Source organism: Lepeophtheirus salmonis, chromosome 9, assembly GCF_016086655.4.
Source record: "Lepeophtheirus salmonis chromosome 9, UVic_Lsal_1.4, whole genome shotgun sequence".
In the NCBI taxonomy this organism is placed as follows: domain Eukaryota; kingdom Metazoa; phylum Arthropoda; class Copepoda; order Siphonostomatoida; family Caligidae; genus Lepeophtheirus; species Lepeophtheirus salmonis.
In genome coordinates this window covers 30,924,450-30,945,836 of record NC_052139.2, presented here as the reverse complement: position 1 = coordinate 30,945,836, position 21,387 = coordinate 30,924,450, and the positions used below count along the sequence as shown (strand labels likewise).

The 21,387-nt window shown below is 33.4% G+C and overlaps 1 protein-coding gene across 4 annotated transcripts in view; it reads right to left on the bottom strand.

The window, feature by feature from the left end:
• The window catches only part of LOC121124638 (uncharacterized), a 43,784-nt gene that overhangs the window by 14,525 nt on the left and 7,872 nt on the right, over nt 1-21,387 (bottom strand). For all 4 annotated transcript variants that reach the window (XR_005866360.2, XM_040719814.2, XM_040719812.2 and 1 more), the window contains exons 5-13: nt 10,431-10,953; nt 9,030-9,286; nt 8,672-8,803; nt 7,622-7,726; nt 2,524-3,583; nt 2,161-2,459; nt 1,572-1,856; nt 1,037-1,426; nt 360-966 (exon numbers count right to left, since the gene is read on the bottom strand). Coding sequence is in view for 3 of the 4 variants with exons in the window: in XM_040719814.2 (XP_040575748.1) it covers nt 360-966; nt 1,037-1,426; nt 1,572-1,856; nt 2,161-2,459; nt 2,524-3,583; nt 7,622-7,726; nt 8,672-8,803; nt 9,030-9,286; nt 10,431-10,953 (3,658 nt within the window). In the remaining variant the exon portion in view is untranslated. The remainder of the gene's footprint in view (nt 1-359; nt 967-1,036; nt 1,427-1,571; nt 1,857-2,160; nt 2,460-2,523; nt 3,584-7,621; nt 7,727-8,671; nt 8,804-9,029; nt 9,287-10,430; nt 10,954-21,387) is intronic.

Here is a 21,387-nt window from a genome sequence, read left to right as displayed (position 1 = left end):
AGTGAAAATATTACTATAAATTAAATCAAATTTTAGGAGTACAAAAATTACAAACGTGTATAGAAATTATGCACTTTCTTGGCATTTTCTCCCGTCCCAAAAAAAGAAAGATTTTAAGTAACAGAACCTTTGTATTTACAAAGGAAAAATGGTTGAGGTTTGAAGACTATTATAAGTAGAGATCTCAGATAAATGAGATACCAAATTTACCAAATACCAAGATTAATTGGTTTTAGAAATGAGTTTTTTCGCGTGAGACGAAACAGTCTCTCACGCAACACTAGTATTCGATTGAAAACAGGTTAAGAAACACGGATTTATTCATATATTTGTACATATTATGCATTTAAAAGACGTACCTTCTTCATTATTCAAAGCCGGAACATTCCCACTGCTAACTTCCCCCACTTCTCCTTGTCCCCATATCCTCATCAAAAAGGGCTTAAGCTGCTCCTTGTTCAACTCTTGATATGAAGCCTCAACATTTCCATGATGAGATGTTAACATCGTCACGATGTCCTCTCTTTGAAAGTTTCCTTTTCCGCTTAATTCATCATATTTTGCTTGACGAAGCTCTACACATTCTGTCACGGCAGCCCAAACATTTCCCTTGTGTTTGCGAAGGGCATCCGTTGCCTCAGTTCTTGATAGTGTTCCTATGGTATTTTCTTTGGCTTCGAAGCCTACATTGGAAGCTAGAGTTACAACCGTTTCATTCATGTTGTCCCAGTTCTCTTTGAGCCAAATAATGGGATTATTCTCGCCACAGTGATTGAGAGCGAGTTGTATATCTTCGGCTGTGTAGCCAGCTTGCTCAGCTTCTCTTAGAAGACGAACAAGTTCCAAACCCTTTGCCTTTTGTGAGGACAAATCATCCATACTTATGAACATGTCTCTATCTGTTGGATTCTTTCCAAGGAACCCCCGATCCACGGACATTGTAAAGGATTCAATCGGTTCTTGTGTCTAGGTTAAAAGGAATGCATGTATAATGTACATATATGCATGTGGGAAATGAGATTATATAGGTACTCACCGGTAACTGAAGCTTTGTATATGAACCACCTCCACTGCTATGACTAACATATCCACTATCTGGCATGCCATTTGCATCATTACTACCAAATTCCCTTCTGGAAAGATAGCTTCCAATTCCACCAGGAGGACCGGCTCCCTCTTGTTGCTCAATGGTTGCTGTAAAGTGAAGGCCCTCATCCTCATTGGATTCCACTTTTTTTAATCCATCAGAACGATGAGATCCTTTTTTATCCCAGGAGTCCTCATTTTGTTCGCCCTCTTCCTCTCCTTCACCTGTTCCGTATAAGCGTCCTCGTGGAAGGGATGGGTCTCGATGAGCATCGCGAGAGAACCTTTTGGATCTGAAATTACGTCTACCCAAGCTCACATCCGAGGTCCTTCGTGAAATCTGAAAGATAGTGAAAAGGAATAAATAATATTTTGTATCCTATTGAAACCTATTTATTTTTTCTTTTATGAATGTTTGTCAAAAGGATTTATTTATATGGATTTGACATAGGGCATGCAGATAACTTTTAATTGATAAAATATACCATTCTGTTATTGTTATTATTATTGGCGGTTGTTGAAGTGATGACACTTTCGTTATTGTCATTTAAAGGACTCATAGAATTTTCATTGTCATGTTCTTGATACATGCTTTGATTATCGGATACTCCATTAGAAATGGGTCGATACAATCGACTTATGTTAGTTGTGGCAGTGGATGCAACATCTGACATATAATCCTGATGTTGACGCTGTTGATTTTGAATCCAGGCGTTTCTCTCCGTTTGCCAAATGTCTTCAGAGGATCCAGTGAAATCTCTATCCGATTGCTGCATCAAAAAATCATCGAATCAATACAACTTCAAAAATATAGTATATGCTTGCATGCATGGATGTCAATTGAATACAATCTTCACACATGCATGATTAATGAAACATGCAATAATTAGTGATTTAAAAAATTGTCCAAAAGTCTCCGCTAATAAGACTTAATCTTAGTTCATAGTAGGGATAAATAATTAATAAGTTCAAATATCTCTCAGTTTACCAAAATAAACCTTTTTTTTTTTTAAATGTATAATTGGAACATGCGAGGATTTGGACAATTTTCCCATCTCTAACAAAAGTACACACTTGAATATTAGGATTTGTTTGAGTTTGTGCCAAATATTTGTTTATATCGACCACCTTGGAGGGTCCAAAATGACCTAGTTGTTGATTCAACTTGGCACTGAGGTGTCCTATATCCGTTTTGGTTGTCATAACAGACCTTATATCATCAAAATCATCATCATTAATTATTTTGCTGAGTTGTGGATTAGAGCATGACTTTTTCAGGATCCCTTTAGTTGGTGCAGGAGCATCAAAGTTTGGCTTTTTGTGCGGGTTATGCGCTGAGGCGGCATCACTGGAATTGGACTCGTATATTCCATCTAGGTGTTGAAGTGTTCAAACTTGATTTGAAAAAAATTAATTTAAAACAAAGAATAACCTTACCTCCTTCACTATCCATTTTCCCTCCCTTCCTTCGAAGGGCATAGTAGGCCTGGATTGCATCGTCTTCCAAGTCACTAATATTACTTATGTTTCCATTGCTCTTGCTTTTAGATGAATTCTTTTTAGACTCTGACCGCTTCTTCGAGCTATTATTGACACTCTCTTTTCTCCGAGTGCTTCGTCTCTCATTGTCATTATCATCATCACTCTGTTTAGCGTCCAAATTCCGACTATTCCTCTTGGAAGATGATCCTCCACCACTCTTTTTCTTTGAAGATGATCCCCTCTCATTCATTTCCTCTTCTGATGGACGACATGGATTCTTGGACGTTCGACAGCACATTGTGCATACATTTCCTCCTGGACCATTGACATAAGTACAATGCTCACATACCCAAGTCTTTTTGGAGGATCTCCCCCCACTTCCAGACTTAGGGTTAGAGCCCGAAGAAATTGAAATAAAGTCATTATCTGACTCCCCAGTAAAGAAATCCTCCGTACGATCATCTTCAGAAGAGGAAGAGTCTTCAGAGCTGTAAGAATCCTCGGAAGAAGAATGTCTTCTAGAGTGTGAGCGACCTTTCCTTCGATGAGATGATGTAGAAGAATGCCGTCCAGAAGATGATCGCCTCCTTCTTCGACTTCCTCCCTTGTTCGATCGCCGTTCTGAATTTTTTTTGGATTTGTGACTCTCTGAAGCAGAAGGAACAGGAGAACTTCTTCGAAGTCGGGGATCATAAGGAAAGGGATTAAATCCATTCCCGAGATTATGAAGTTCGTGCATGGAGCGATGGATATTATTAAGTGGAGGACCTGATGGATTATATGAAGACGAGGAAGAAGGTCTACCCATAGGATTAAATAAGGGATGTGGTAGGAAAGTTCCGTTACTTAGAGTATCCCAGGGGTTATGTGTTCCTGCTGAAGAATCATGGAGACTCTTTGAAGAGAGAGCTCTTTTGAAATTGTTTTGATGGAAAGGTGGAAGGAAATTGGGAGATTTGTGCTGCTGCTGCTGCTGGGAAAGCCATTGGTCCTCCCATGTGATTCCTTGATCGTTCTATGATTATAGTAAGTATAATTTTTGTTATGAGTGATATCTGAATAAACATAATTATAATATAATTAATTATTAGACTATTAAATATGTAAGACGGATAACGTAGGGTAGTTGTAAAAGTTTTTTCTCTTGGCTAAACTGTTCCAAATTTGCTTTCATTTTTAAGATATATCAAAAACTACAAGGTCTACCTTATAATTACTTATAATTAATGTTGTATTGGTCAATTATAGTCTTAGGACTGTACCTATCAGTCCTTTAGACTCCTGGTCCTTTGAATTTTATCTTAAAATGTCGATGATTTATTAAGCCAAATAAGATATATGGGTGTATTTTAGAATTCGGCTCATAAACCTAAGCAGTAACATTGTCTGGAATTACTCCTGAATATCTGAGTTATATAATTTTGTTAGAATTATATCAACTGATTATAAAAACAATCAAGTTCAAACTGTCTTATTACAAAAATATTGCTCTTCTATTAAAACTTTTTTTAACCCCCAATGTCAATTTTTATACCCAAGATAAGTTGACTAGGGTTATTGATTTTTTGGCACAATAATCTCCATCATATGTCACGTCACGTTACCTTTATTGTATCGCACAGTCCTTTTCTAAAAAAACATAGGGCTCAAATTAATCCAGTAGTTAGCCAAATAAGACTATCATGGTTACATAATTTCTACACAATTTTTAATAAAATTAAGATTTTACAGAGTAGTTAATTCAATACTAAGTAAGTTTTTGTTCAAAGTCTAGCTATACATTTGTATTCCTTTATATGGCAGTCAAAATTTCTTGATAGAAATCAATCAACAGGAAGTTATATACCTGGCCTTTTGGAAATGGGGCATAATTATATCACAATAACTTATTGCTTCGTTCATTTATCAAATAGTATCAATTATGAAATAGACGTGTCATATCAAGTGGGACGAGCGAATCGACAGCTGATAACAAAATAAAGTTACTATTTTTGCGTTAAGGGAGTAAAACACTTATAATTAATGTTGTATTGGTCAATTATAGTCTTAGGACTGTACCTATCAGTCCTTTAGACTCCTGGTCCTTTGAATTTTATCTAAAAATGTCGATGATTTATTAAGCCAAATAAGATATATGGGATATGTACAAAACGATCATTGCACATTTGACCTTCGATCTTCGATTGCAGGGAGTATGGAAAAGCTGCCTTAGCGTATGAAAAGTCTTATGCGAAATTGCATTGTTCTACAAGGCCTTCTTTAGGCCGCACATCTCGATCAAATTATAAAAAAAGGCAAAAATTCTTTAGTTAATCAGTATAGTTATTTTGCATAAAATAGATTTGATAGACGTTTTTCTAACCTATAGAAAGGGGTGGATTTTTTTCTAAAATTGCTTTAAAATTTGATGATCTGCGTATAGCACGCATGTTTTTTTTTTTTTTTACATTTTTAGGAAGGAATGATCAAATTTATCTTCTGTTTTTCTCTCTTTTTTCTCCAAAGAGTAGCATTAGAAAAAAACTTTTTAATTCTTTTTGATAGGTTGGATAGCGTCGATCATATTTAATTAATGTAAAATAACGATCAATGCTGTTATTAATATTTATTAACAAATAAATAACTTTGGTCTCCTTTCATTGTGCTATCTAAAGATGAGAAATGATGTTTTGCATAGGTTATTTCCTAGCATATCCCAACTTTTCCAAACTAGACGTAATGGACATTCGAAAAAAGTTGATTGGCCGACCTATAGCACATATTTGCATAAAAATATTCCAATTTTCATTGTAATGCAATATAACGAATAATGTATTCCATTACATTAATAAATAAAGGAATAATTATTAAAAAAAAAAGGAAATACGACCTCAATGACGTCATGAGGAAACAATTTTAGTTTCTCTACGGAGAGACATGTGGGATTGTACTCTAACCTGATAACAAACAATGACCCGCAAAACATTACAAGAGATGTTTGAAAAGTTTCCTAATTTACCAAGATCCCAGACCAGGGAATTTTCGGGGGTGGGGGGGAGCTTGGGATTTGAATTTTTTTTCCAAAAAAATCCAAATATTAAATTTAAAAATTAATAAAATTTTAATATTAAATTTTTTGTCAAAATCCACAGCTGCTTACATAAAGTTAGATTTTGTGTAAAAAAAATTCAAAATTAAATTTAAGTATTAAATTTTTTGCAAAAAAAAGATGAACTTTCAATATTAAATTTAATGGATAAATTTTCAAAAATCCACTGCTATTCAAGAAAAATTAAACATTGCGGAAAAAAATTTGAAAATTAAATTTTCTTCAAAAAAATTCAAAATCCACAGTTGTTCAAAAAAAGTTGAATATCTTGGAAAAAAATTCAAAAATTAAATTTTAAATATTAAATTTTTTGGAAAAAAAATTCAAAAATCAACTGCTATTCAAGGAAAGTTAAATATTTTGAAGAAAAAATTAAAAATCAATTCCTATTCACCGAAAGTTAAATATTTTGCTAAAAAATTTGAAAAATTACATTTAATTTCATATACTAAATTTTCTAGTAAAAAATGAAAAAATTCTTGAATTTTGAGGGGGGCGGAGGCTGCAGTCCCTAGAGTTCCTCCTGCCTCTTACGTCCCTGAAAACAATTTTTTTCAATTTTTTTTTCCAACATGTTAATCATACTCTAAACACTTCTTTCTGAGATGATCTGTAATAAGTCCAAATACTACCCCGCTTTTCTGTGCAAAATAATTGTTCAGAAGACACTTTTTTTTATGACTCAATTACTACGAGTTAGATTAACTTAGACGTCTCTAATTTGTACACAACAAGCTTTTATATGACAGACATTGTTTGAATCGCTCTGACTAGCTTTAATTTACGAGGGTCTCCATCTTTACGTTGAGTTTGGAAACTTTTCAGACCACCCTTATACAATGCGAATAGAGAGATGAATACTTTTTAGTAGTGTTTTTTTTTTTAAATACCACCGGACAGTGGTGTGACATCTTGTGACAATTATTCTTGATTAATAGTTTATTTACTTATTTTTAAGAAATTCTACGCCATCTTGTCGATATTGATGCTTTTTTTTTTTTTTTTTTTAATTCACCACTTCCCTATTGCAATGTAAATTGCATGGCATCATGTAATTCTACGCCGAGTTTCCCTACATTTAACATTCATATACGTGTCATTTGTCACAAAATAAAAAACCCAGAATAATTAATAATAGGTAGTAGTGTTTTGAACATGAAGAGGAAAGCATGTGTGCTTCCCCCCTCATCATTATAATCAAGAAAGCTGTTTACTCTGTTGGATGTTGAATCCATGGCAACCAACATCACAAATGATGATCACAAATGATGCAAATAATTCAAGTTTTATGTATATTGTTATGTTTGCTCCGTCAACACAAAAGCAAACTAGAATTATTTGTCTCAAAATATAGTGTGGAAAATCTCCGTCTTTTTCAGAAACGAATTATCCTCATTTTCTATAAACAAATTAGTCCCTAAGGATTAACCCTTAGGGACGAACTAACAACAATTTTTACGCCTCTTGATATTATGGACTTCGCAACGCCATTTTAAAATGACTGGCTTAGTCATTTTCATTCTTGGATTGCCATCAAAGGCCTCTCAGGCAGCTTTTGGAGTTAGTTTAGAGGTCATAGAGGTTGAACAACCTCTATGACGTTTGTTGTCAATGTTATGTTCAGCTTCAAGTCGTTCTCTGACACTCAAGACCGTCTTGTTAGTGTCTGAGAGCTTTTTTATAAAGTTGATATGACTAGCGCGCACTAAAACGCTAACCACTTTTCTTTTAACTTCAATTTTCCACATGGGAGTATTTAGGCAGACCCAAATAGCTGACTACACTTCAAGTTAGAAACAATGTGAGGAAACATAGTAAATTTTCCCTTTAATAACGTAGCAAGACTATTCAAAGATTTGCTCGCGATACATACAGTAAAAAAATAAATTGGGATTTTTGACCTAATCTTTATTTGATTCAAGATTGTTTCTATGTTGACGCAACACATATCTAATGTTACTTTACCATTTCTGTGTGTGCTATATTGTGAAAAGATGAGCTCTTGTTGAGGCGTTGATTGTTGAAGCGTCTCCGTCGTTGAGTTGGATTGTTGCCTTGATGACTTAAAACCTTGACGAAAAAAAATACAACTTTTTAAATGTGTTATTATTATACAAAAATCAAATATTTTATTTAAATACTCTCAAAACTTTGAAGGATATTTTTAACACTCAACATTTCATTCAGGGCCGTCCGCAAGGGTGGGCTGGAGGAGCTGTACCCCCCTTAAATTCAGAAACTTTTGCTTTTTACTAGAAAATGTAAAATATTTGAAATTTAATTTAATGTCTCAATATTTTACAACAAATTTAAAGTTTCAATTTTTCTCTAAGAAATTTAATATTTGAAATTTACTTTTACAAAATTTTTTCCCACATTTTTTTTTTTTTTGGGAACAAATGTGGATTTTAAAATGTTTTCCGAAAAATTTAATATAAGAAATTTTATTCCAAAAAAATTTTTTTTTTTAAATAGGTTTGGATTTTTGAATTTTTTTTTCAAAAATTTACTCATTTGAAAATAAGCTGTGTATTTGTGAATTTTTTTTTTTTTTTGAATATTATAAATTTGAAAATTAATTTAATTTCTCATTTTTATTTTAACAAATTTAATTTTTGAATTTTTTCCAAAAATAATTATTGTGTGTGAATAGCTATGGACATTTTCAATTTTTCTCGAAAAAATTTAATATTTGAAATTTAATTTTCCAAATTTTTTTCCCTTTTTTTTTTTTTTGAGAACACTTGTGTATTTTAAAATTTTTTTCAAAAAATTTAGTTGTTAAATTTTATTTCAAAAAATTTAATATTTTAAATTATATACCAAAAAAATTAATTTTTTTTAAAGCAAGTTTTAATTTTAAATTTTTTTTCGAAAAATTTAATTATTTGAGAATAGCTGTGGATTTTTGAATTTTTTTTTGATAATTTAATATTCCAAATTTTTTTTAAACAAGCCCACACACCAAAAAATATTTCGGACGTCCCTGTCATTCATATAAAAAAATGTACTCACACTCGAAGGAGCATTGGGTATATGAGAGAATTGCATATCATCCAGATACTGATGTTGTTGATGATGGCTTTGTCTTGGGGGATGATTCCATAGCTCATTATGAGACTGACCTCCATTTTGTGTTGGATAGTTCTTTTTTCGTTGTTAAAATCAATTAATAACATATCAAATAGGATGAAAAATAAAATAATAGATCGTTAAAGTGACATTTTGACCATTAATATATATATATATGTCTTTTTAACGTTTAATCTTACAGATACAAATATATATTTTTAAACAAAGGTAATTTAAGAAAGATTTCGATTGGTTGTAGATATACTAAAAAAAAAAAAAAAATAGTACATATTCCACTCACTGTCATGATCTGTTGGGGCTGCCCGTGGGAGTCCATTGGGTACGGATAAGCTGTTTGAGGATTGAAGGTAGGAATAGTGGACCTTGGCACACATGGAAGTGAATCCATTCGCGATTGAACAGTGGTACAAATCGGATTCTTCATAGAAATGGGCTTTGCAGCAGTGATTGGAGGGGGCTGTACGTTACGTTGTAGGCTTTGAGTACGGAGGAAGCTTGGAGGAAGGGGTGGAACTGGAGGAGCGGTGTTGTTGTATTCTAAAATGGATAAGGGAACTTTAATATACACATGTTAAGAAAAACTTGAAACTTTGTAAAAGTTTTAACTTATATCAACAAAACCCAAAAATAAGATGAAGGATTTACAGTACTTAAGACGAGGATCATGCAATAATTTAATATTCCATGGATGATTGAAATATTAAGGGTGTAATTTATGGCTATTTTAATACAAATATAAGTATTATGGGCACATTATAATGCTCAAATCCCCACGCTTATATTACTCATAAATACATAATAACAATGCTATTTTAAGTGATCAAAATGAAATGATAGTATTCATTTATAGTTCGTAATTAGAATGATCAATGTTCTAAATAATAATTAAAGAATACTTTGTGAGGTGAAGAAATTTCATTTGCAGACAATACCGGGTGGTCCATTCAAATCTGAACACTTACTAATTCAATAATCAATGAATATTGAATGATTGTAATTAATTCATATTCCGATATATTAAAGCATAAACAAACTTGAGTTCTTTGACTCACGTACAAGTACAAAAAATGACACTTAAATGTTATTGGCACACTCTGAGCACGTCTACGCCATCAACAGGTCCGAAACATTGAAGATGAAGAATGTCTCCATCAAAAAGACCCACTGGACCCAGAGGAGTTAAAGAAAACAGACCAAGCCAATCTCCTCAAGTCCATGAGGGCCCATTGAAGAGATCTCGGATTTCACACCAGACTGTACAGAAACCTTTAAAAAGCTATCGCCTTCTTTTGAACTCTTTTTTGACACTTTTGGGCCCCTACAGCCCGTACGCCAATCCCCCGACCACACCCTTTGTGTCTATGTAAAGTGGAAGACCTACATTGTCCGTCATCCCAACACCGAGGGCCTCAAAACCACTGTCAGTCAGCACTGGGACTCTCATGACAGAGAATCCACAGTGGCTTTCCGCAACCACCTGGAAGCCATAATTGCCACTAAATGCGGCTACATTAATGATTAAGAGAGCAGAGGCCCACATCTATTTAATATAGTATTAATTTTGTGAAATTCTATTGATAATTAATTAATAAATTATATAATGTTCAAGCTTAAAATCCAAAGTGTTCAGACAATAATGGACCACTCTGTAATTAAATTAAAGTACAAAATGAATCCCTACCTCTTTCTCGTGATTGCTCCAGAGGTGGTGGTGGGGGTAATGGGCGTCCCGCTATTGGAATGGAGCCTTTTCGTGGTAGTGTAGAAGAACGTGTTAACCTGGAGGCGTCCGGTAAGGAGCTCTTTCTAGAGTTTCTTCTTGGTGGGGCGATGGGACTAATGCCTTTGTTTTTTGGAGGAAGGGTTGGCGCCGCTCCTGATGGGATCATTGGAGACGCATTTAATGCCTTTCGTGTATGAACGGCTCTTTTGGGATGTTTATGGTATGTGTCATCGCAGGACATGCAAAAAATTTGTCCAGAGCAGTATTGGCATCGGATGAGTGCAGGGTTTCGACCGCAGAGATCACAAAGGGGTCGTGAAAGATGATGATTACTAATTTTGCCATTGCTACGAGTTGAATTGGATCTCATAACAGGACTTCCAGGTCCTATTTCCTCATATTCTCCTTCCATAAAGATCATAGAGCGTCTCTGATATGTGTGATGCTGAGCAGGTTGGCTGTTTGGATTGGAAAAGGAGGCCTAGAACAATGAATATAAATGAATATTTTATCAACTGGAGGGACAAAAGTCTACATTTATAAATTAAAGACTCACACATAATATATGTATATATATATATATACATATATTTGAAATCATGCCAACTCAACATTCAAATCGTTATTTATTTAAGAATAATACTTTGATCTATATAACTAGTTATCTCAAATCTACTACATCTTAGAATTAGTCTCAACTCTACTACTATTTCCTTACTCGTAGGACCACATCCCTAGGAACTTTTCCTATGCGACTTCGAGGAATAGGTGTGATCAACGCCACTAATGATGGGAAGAAGAAAAGATTGAGAGAAGTGAAAAAAATGAATATATAGCTCGAATCATCTCTTAACTTTCAAAAGTCATTTAAAATAATGGATTTCTTTGCAATTGCATAAGACATTAGGCCCAAGTTTCAAGATCAATCATCCAAAGACGGAGGAAATGAATAAGCTTACTTACTTGAAACATCCTCCAATCTTTCATAAAAGTCTATAAATTGCCCAACTGAATATTTTCAGCATTCAAGATCCTGGATTTCGCATATATATATATATATAATGGATCACTTTAGAACTAACCCCTTTGGCTATCACTTGTTAGGAACACACTAAATCCTTTCCACGTCACCGCAATTTGTTATAATGATAAGAAACACTTTCCTCGGGAAAGCAATCACCTATTTATTCCCATTTTGAAAATGGCCCAAGCTTTCAAATTCACATATTATATAGATATACAAACAAACACATGAACCTCCTTATAGAGACTGATTTTAAAATAAATCTATCATAATATAAGGAACTGTAAGCATAAGGAACATCCTCGGGACCTCCCACTGCACTGTTCCATGGTGCAAATCCTTCTATCCGTTAAGGATATATTTAATAATGAGGTTTCACTGATTGTTTATAATTAAAGGACACACCTATTACGTCTATCTCTGAGGAAGATGTTCAAGCAGAAGGTGGGGGGGGATGTTAGACCTACAAAATGTAAAAATGAAACCCTCTACACTTTGGATAAAGGATCCTGAACTATTGTCTTTCTTAGAATAATAAATGTGGAGTATAAAAAGATTTTATGACTTCAAAATGAAGAGCTTTAAAAGAAGATGAACAACTATTATTTGAAAGGAATCTTCGTCATCAAGATATAAATAAAAGACTCAAGAGTAAATAGTAGAGTTCCTACTAAGTATATCAAAAATCTTTCGATTAGACATGACTAACGTACGTACGTATACAGTCTATGCAGAGGAATTTGACCTCAAGGACTGGGGTATTTACCTATGCAAATACAAGAGAAAAGGTCCGCCAAATATGCGCATAAATATAATAATTACTTCCTTCTCACTCCAATGGCTTAATCCCATGTATGTATATATTAGGATAATTAGTCTGTAATTACTAGGGTTGGGGTTCGGTCTGAAAATCCTAGACCGGCCAGGGACAGTTATGATTTTTTGTGGACCGAACTAATTCGGTCCTTGAAACATATTATTTCTGGATAACGGCGTTACTTTGCTTACGCAAAAATATAGAGAGTGTATTTTCTAGTCAGCTGTTCAGGAGTTGTCCTCTTCTTCTCTGCTAATCAGTGTTTTGAACGTGGATTGGTTGAATTATAAGGAGCACTTGTAGAGCTGTGAACCATTGTCATCAATTACTGAATAATAATTATATAGTCGGGAATAATTGACCAACGAACAACTGATTTTAGGCCATTTTTCTGAGTTTTTTTATATAAAAATTGCTTGACAGAATAAGAGTAACGACGTGGGACCGGTCTTAAACAAAAGGTCTAGATATGTCTCTAAAAATTATCGTTCTGGATTGGTCTGGATCCGTCTCAAATAAAATTTGATATAGACAGATTTCATAGATGAATTGTTGATGATGTCAATTATGTTTCAAAGTTGTGAACATCGGCATATACCTACAAAGTTAAATGTGTTGAATTAATCATATTTATACAACTCACTAGTCAGGCGGTAGGATGAGAAAATCCGTCCCAATTTATATATAAATTGGACTATATACTAAGATAAAAAAATCAGTCGAGGATCTGAAAATGATTAAAATTTCGGTCTATGGGCTAAGATCGTGGTCTAGCCCCAAATATTAGGCTTGGGAAAAAAGTCATTTCGTATTTTTTTGCTTTTTTTCAATGCTTTATAAAAAGCGTTACAATAATATAATTTAAGCCAAGGTTAATGGAAATACAAGATTATACCATAACGCGTGTACGACTAATGTTTGAATTCAACCAAGCTTTTAATAATATTGACGTCATAGTAAATGAGTGGCTGTGTATTTAGTCAAAATCTGTCTTTCTTGCCCAGCAGTCCGTACGATATATCAAATTGATAGCAATTCTAGCAATAATGATGTCATAGACTATAAGTGGTGGTGTGTTTTGTCAAAATCCGCATGTCTTGCCCGGCAGTCGGTATAGTACATGCAATTGAAAATTCTAGCAAGCCCGATTGCGTGATGGTCTAACCTTGTATTTCTATTAACCTTGGTTTAAGACAAGATTGTTGTACTATTTTGTTCGAGAACTTGTTCCCAATGAGAATCCAAGTTCATAATGCCCTTGTCGTCGAAGCCCTTATCCCTATCGGCAAAAAACTTGGACACACAATGTTCACAGGCCCAAGCGCCTTGGTCATAGACAGGAAGAGGTGGTAATAACTTTATGCCAGATCCGAACTGTAGGATGCATAAGAACTTCCCATTCGAGCTACTTGAGCTTGTGACGCGTCCTCAAAGATGTGTGCGGCCTGGTGTTGTCTGGATGAAACAGGATTCCTCCCTATTCGAGTTACTTTTTTGTATCTAGCCGTCTCTAAATGATTCAAACCGGTTTTATCATCAATGTTCAGCTCCTGTGCGATTCTACGACTTATAACAAGAATGTTTATCTCCATATTTTCCATCATTTTATCAATATTTTCGTGGTGCATCATTCACCTCCACATCACCAGAACAAAATCACTCAAACCACTGTTTTGCAAGGACAACTGAAATAATATTAACTACGTATTCGTTCCTAATTTTCTAGGTCCCTTATTCCCCTTTCAGGTAAGTTAAAAATGTGAAATATGTCGAATTTCTTTATACTCTACGCACGATCATTCACAGCTTAAGCGGTCAAGCGCAGTACTGTCTACAAAGTGTTTGTAGTATGCATTCAGAACTTTACAACGTTTGATCGTATGAGCCACCTTACCAATAATGCTCTAAGATAAACTTAGTTAACAAAAAGGATGGAACTTATTATACCTATGTCAAAATCATTGTATAAAACCGAACAGGTGGTAAATTCGGTCTTGGACCGAGTATCAACCCTAGTAGTTGTTACATCCTTTGATAAGTCATTGTATAATACAGCATTTGGCAGATTGTCAAAAAATAAAAAGGGAAAGATAAAAATGTAATCCTCATAAATCTGAATCACGGAAAACTTGATGGCCAAATAGTATCTCTGGCCGATACTGATTCTATTCATCTGATAAAGAAGGTGTTAGATATTATGATGTCATGCATACATTTGAAGGAGACAATATACACAATTGACATAGATCTAAGTATACAAAAAAATATGTAAGGAATGGAAAATACCAATGAATGTATTGAGTTAATGACCGGTACATCCTTTCAGATATTATGATTTATATATACAGCCTACAAAGATGTATTCCTATTTATGGAAGAAAAAAAAATAAGAAGACGTCTCACCACGAATGGAACTTGCTTCTGGAACTCTCTCAGGGATATGAGACTCCGACTTAATCTCCTTGACTTCCCTCTTTTAAAGCGGGGAGGTGGCACGGGCTTATCAATAAGTTCATTGATAAATCGGTACAGACTGGATCTGGGTCCAAAGTAATCATTTGAGATCACTTCAAAGGGATTGGATGAAGACTGTTTTTGTTTACGAAGTCGGGGCCTTTCACAAGAACCAAATAACATCATAATTTATAACATTTGAATCACCTTTTTTAAAACATAATAAATAGAGTTTAAGGATCAAAATAAGTTGTGTTAGTTCCATTTTCATCAGGATAAGAATTAAGAAAGCAATCTTCTTGCCTTGGCGTGCTTTTTTTTGCGGAGGAAACTCATATCTAGTACTGACTACAAGTTATTATTGTATGATGAATACTTATTTAGGGTCGGAACACTACTAGGGATTTGCATAAGTGTGCAATGCATATATTCATATATTATGTGTATCGGAATACATTATCCATCCCTAGATAACATTGAAAAAATTTGTACTCTGCTCATGAGTACTTTTTTTTCTATTGTATTCAAAATATACACAATGAATTAAACTGAAATTAGAGTTTATAAAACATGTCCTGCCAGGCGATAATTCAGGGGCGTCCGCAGGGTTATATATATAAAGTTGTTTGGGGGAGATGGGATTGGTTTTGGAATTTTTTAAATAAAAATTCCAAAAAGCCACTGCTATTCTAAAAAAATTAAATTTCAAACATTATAATGTTTTGGAAAAAAAAAATCACATCTATTTTCGCGTGGAATTTTTTCCTCCTGAGAAAAAAAACTCCTTTAAAATGCAAAAAAAAAAAAACAAAATTATTTTGGGAGAAGGTGCAACAGTCCCTTAAGCCCAAAAAATAAACATAAATTCCACTCCGTGTCAAGTAAGGACATAGATGCCCAGATGCTGGTCCTCAATTCTACTCTGAGTCCAAATAGGGGGTACACTTGTAATAATATTTCCAATGTACTTATTAAAAGATGAGTTGATATTGTATTTAAAAGGATATACTATTATGTGGGGATTCTCACAAAACTCAAACTGACAGAATACGAAAATTTTGATTTGGATCTAGCGTAACAATAATGTGAGTCAAATAAGATTGATTGTCCATCCTCTTAAAACCGCTAGTGGTACTGACATGCATAATTTCTTATGGAATATTATACCAAGGAACCTCTAAAGCTCCTATATGCGAAGCCTTGCTGACACTTGGAACAGTATTATATGAAAAGTTGTAAATTGTCACCATTTCGGGAAATAAACAGAAGTACCACTCTGTAACCAGCAACAACATAGGAAGTGATGTAAATCCTGTGATTTTTTTTTTTTGAAAATCCATAAGTTATATGGAAAAAAATTTCCAAATTTAAATTTCAAATATTAAATTTTTTGGAAAAAATTTCAAAAATCTATAACTATTCAAAGAAAATGAAATAAAAAGAAAATTACTTCAAAAATGAAATTTTAAATATTAAATTTTTGTCAAAAAATTTTCACAAAATTAAATTTTTAAATTTCAAATATTTAAATAAAATATAATTTTTTTTTGAGAAATGTATTCAGAAATCCATATCTATTTACAGAAAACGATATTTTTTGGAAACTCATTTGAAAAAGTAAATTTTTTGGGAAAAAAATTCAAAAAGGAAACTTCAAATAATTAATTTCTCGAGAAAAAGTTCCAAAAATCTATAACTATTCAAAGAAAATGAAATAGAAAAAAAATTACTTCAAAAATGAAATTTTAAATATTAAATTTTTTGTAAAAAAATTTTCACAAAATTAAATTTTTAAATTACAAATATTTAAATCAAATATAATTTTTTGTTGGAAATTGTATTCAAAAATCCATATCTACTTACAGAAAACCACATTTTTTGGAAACTCATTTGAAAAAGTAAATTTTTTGGGAAAAAAAATTCAAAAATGAAACTTCAAATATTAAATTTCTCGGGAAAAAAATTCAAAAATCCATAGCTAAATGTCAAAAATTGACATTCAAATATATTTTTTTTTGCTCTGCTGCGTAATTTGCCCGAATGACCTTTTTTTTTTGAAAGAAAAGATTATGTAAAAAGCAAACATTCGAGCCCATCCTTTTCAAATTGCAAACGTCTTCTATACGTGTTCTATGGTCTATACAATCATAACTCTCAAATACCTCTAAGTTATTATATAGCTTAGAGCGTAGTCGGCCTTCTAGTTCATTTCTTAGTCTTGTCAATAGTCAAAGCCATTCGTGTATGTACAGTGTTTAGTTGCAGGGAGAGGTATTGTCCTTACAAGTGCATCGATTATGTTCAAAAAGTTATGAATTAACAAACAATAGATATTTGCCACATAAATTTTAATCGGTTTCATTTGTCATCTTGTTAAATATCTTATATTCCAAATATTTTCTTTATACCTGGCACAATTATTTCCTTCATATAACTAACAACTGCCCAAAAGCTATAAATTAAGTATATATTTATAGCCTCTACACTCAAATGACTCAATAATACTTTTATAGCCTATAAAATATATTATTGGAAAGTTGTACGTTGAGTAGGAGACGCGCATATTCAATCAATTACTTCAATTACATGAGATAAATTCATAAGGTCATTTGTCATATTTTCATGGAAAAAAAAAAAAAATGAAAAACACACCCATTTATTAGATTAAAATAGTCGAATATATAACTTTACCTACAAAAGAGGCCTGTGATCGGCTTGATATTGGAATTAAATAATGTAATAAAAATTGTGATTTAGGAATTTCACAGGCTTTTTTTTTCTTTTATAAGTTTGAATATTTGAATCGAAGATACACTTTCTCCCCACAAAAATATGAAAAATGACCTTTTGAACTCAGTTCTTCTACCACATTTGTAGCGGGCGCGCTTGAGCATTCGCTTATGGGCTTCTAGTATTATATCCAGGGATGAAAATTGTGTGTATTTTGGAAATCTTAAAAAAAAACAACAACAATGATTTAAGGGATGTTTAGAACGAGATCAGCTAGAATTGGCTGTGACAAGGATATAAACAAGGACATTGGGAAGAATGTCTCTGATGTCTATTCTTAATTATACTCTGATTCAAACATGGACTTAGAATTATAACTCCGGAACAAGTCGTCAAGCTTAATCTCCGGTTTTTTATGAGCATACAGGAATGTTCGATTTGGTTTTTAATATAATTGAATCTATTTAGGAAAGGATGTTCACAACTCAAGAATTAAATACTAATAAAGACTGCTAAGGAAAAGAAAGTTCATTTTTCAGATTACCAATTCTAAAAAAAAAAAAAAGGCCAGCTAAATAATTAACAAGATTTACATCATCTACACAAATTTCTACTCTACACCCACCCCTGTTCATTTGGTGAATGTTTACCTTGGCAATTGGGAAAAAAGCAAATTTGAATGAATTTATAAATATGCCTTCACTAAAAAGTTCATTTTATATAAGTTAACCCACCTCGGTGCATGTACATTTTTTTTACAAGGGCGATTGAGGGAGGACAATTCAATACGTCACAACTACTAATGGAATTGCATGAACTGCATCAAACAGATTAACTATGTAGACACAACTATTCCTTGGAAGGATTATAAAACAAATCATTATCAAATATATTTTTTAAATACTCAAAACATATAATACGTAATATTCTGACAAAGTTTGTGAATTTACTTGTTGTTTCAATAAATTGATGATGACTCATTTAATATAAAAGATATGAGTCAATTAATTTATTATAAGAATTAGGGATAGTGAACGGAGTTCTTATGGGTTCTCAAACAGCTAAACTTTACCTTAAAAAAATGGATTATAACTACCCAAATAACACTCAGTGTTACTCACCGTTTTCCATGAGCACACTCACATTTAGTTATACAATATATAGAGGCCCATGCAGATAAATTTGGAGCAATTCTATGGCTGTTAGGAGCAAGGACCGCAGTGATAGCTACAAGTAGCTTTTTTTTTTATCTGGAAAGGCCCTGTAAGGTATATTTATAACTTTCCAAGAAAAAACAAAATAATATTCCACTTTATGTGGATGAAGCACCAAAAAAGGTCCGCTGTCACCAAACTCTATTATGCAGGACAATCTGCCCATGACAACATCAGACTCCTAATGTAGCCCAAAAGCACCATCTACACCTTCACCAAGAGGTATAAAAGCACTCCAGCAGGTACAATTGCAGTCCCACAGTAACAGAAAGAGGACTCCCAGGTTTCTACTTGGGCTCATGAGATTCATCAAAGTTGAGCCAGGCTGATCCGTGTCCATCCTTGCCAAAATCCACTCCGTGCACGGCAGTACCATCTACAGGGTCATTAATGATTATAAGAGCTACGTTCTAAGGTTTTAGACACCGCTTAAAAGATTCAATGAAGCCTACCAGATAATCTAGTAGCAAGAAGATCCTTATTCCTTGGAGAACACTGGAAAACATTTACCTTAACAAGATTCGATGATATTCACTGTTGACACAAAGAGAAACAGACAAATGGATATGTAAAGAACCTTCTGAAGTCCTTATGGTGTTCAAGACGAACAACCCAGCCACTGTGATGGTTTTGGGCCTAATTAGTAGTGAGGATGACGTCATGCAACTCTACTTCTTTAATTCACTAGCAAAAGGTGAATAGAGAGGCCTACTTTGAGGTTGTGAAGCGCTGGATCGACAAAGTGGCTGAAAGCAGAAGATACAACTTCCAATGGGACTATACCCCTGCTTATAAGGCCCACATTGTGCAGGAACGGGTTAAGAACCACTTCAAGACCTGTCCCTCCAACTCTCCTGATCTTAATCTTTGTGGTTTTTATCAAGTGGGAAAGTTGGCCTGTTCAATCTATCATAACTCTGTGGAGGCTCTGAAGTCGTCCATTAGGTCCGTGGACAATTCCATAGACGTAGAAGAACTGTTTTTTCTAATTGCTAAACTTAGTTTTTTCTCTAGACAGATCCCTTCTTTAGTTATGACTGATGACTCGGGGAGTACTTTAGTCACTAGGCCTAGACTTATCAACACAAACTCGATGCTACATGCAAAACGCCGGGAAAATTTCATTCAAATGACTACATTATGTTATCTTAAATCAGAAATATGCGTATGATTTATGTACATCAGGGAGCAATATATATAATGTGCACACTGTATACACGCTCAATGCTACATGCGAAAAGACGGCCAGATTTCATCAATATGACTACAATTGTTATTAATAAGATCAAAAATGACTCTTTTTTCATTCCAACATACATTTATTCATACAAATAAACTTTGTTTCTTTAATATAAATGACAATTTTATTGACTTTGATCCCAATCCCGCCTTAAAGGATCATTATAATATTTTTGTTTTTGTTTTTATACCTTGATAACTAAAATGGTTCATGAAAAATCTGATTTGCAAGAAAGGTTTCACTATGGTTAGCTATCTATTAAAATAAATAAACAAGCTACCAATGCCGTAAATAAGGTGGGGAGTGAACCCCTAACGATCCCCAAATATAACATAAACTTTATTATATATAGTAAAACTGCATAATTGTGACCACGTTCAGGGACACCCACAGGACGTAGGCTGGTGGGGCTGTAGCCCCCAAATTAAGGAGTTTTTACTTCTTATTAGAAATTTAATTACTCCTTATAAAAAAAATTTACGGAAAAAGTAGGGGTAAAAATTTTTTTCAAAAGATTTTACATTCGAAATTTGTTTATAAAAATTAAATTCTTGTAAATAGCTGTGGATTTTTGAAATTTTTTCCCCAAAATTTAATTTTTTTCAAACAACTATGAAGTTTTTAAATTTTTTTCCAACAAATTGAATCTTGGAAATGCGATTTTGAATTTTTTTTACCTTCAACTAAAATCAATTCCCCTAATTAACGTTTTTTATGACCTTGAATTCTCAAAATTTGGTCAAAAGTAATGTTCAATTTTGGGTTTTAACATTCTTTATGAACTTGGTTCTTTACTTAGATATCTCAAAATTGAATTGCCTCCCACTGTTAAAATCTTTCTACAAAGCTTTACCACAATCGGTTATTCACTTTTCTGTAACCCTGATTACAATCAAATATCCGAGGCAAAAACCTCGTATTGCAGAGGTAATTATTGTGTGTAACAATCATTTAAACTTTTAAAGGTTTTCTCCATACCGTGAGGTAACTGAAAGATGTTATCATATCCTAAATTGTCTTTCACTAGAAGTTTTAGGGGTTTCAATGAAGACTTTAATGACGACCCTGGCACCTATTCTGGATTTGGAGGGCCCCTCCTTAAATATAGGTCCCGTTACGGGTAGTATTGTATCTGTCTAAGAAACACTAAAAATATTGAAGTTCTATCAGTCTGGATGTTATTAAAACTTTTAGTCTTAGATCAGGTTGTTATCTATTTGTTATGGCGTGACCCTAATTTCATTCTCAGTAAATTCATTCCCTGTTTTCCCTTTTCAGCCTTACACAAAAACTACTAAGTAATTTAGAGACATTTACCGTATGACATCACTAAATATCCCACTTCAAAGTGGGAATGAAATGTCCGGGGATACACTTTACAGGGAATGAAGTTACTAGGAATTAAAAGACACCGAATAAATTTACTGGGAATGAAA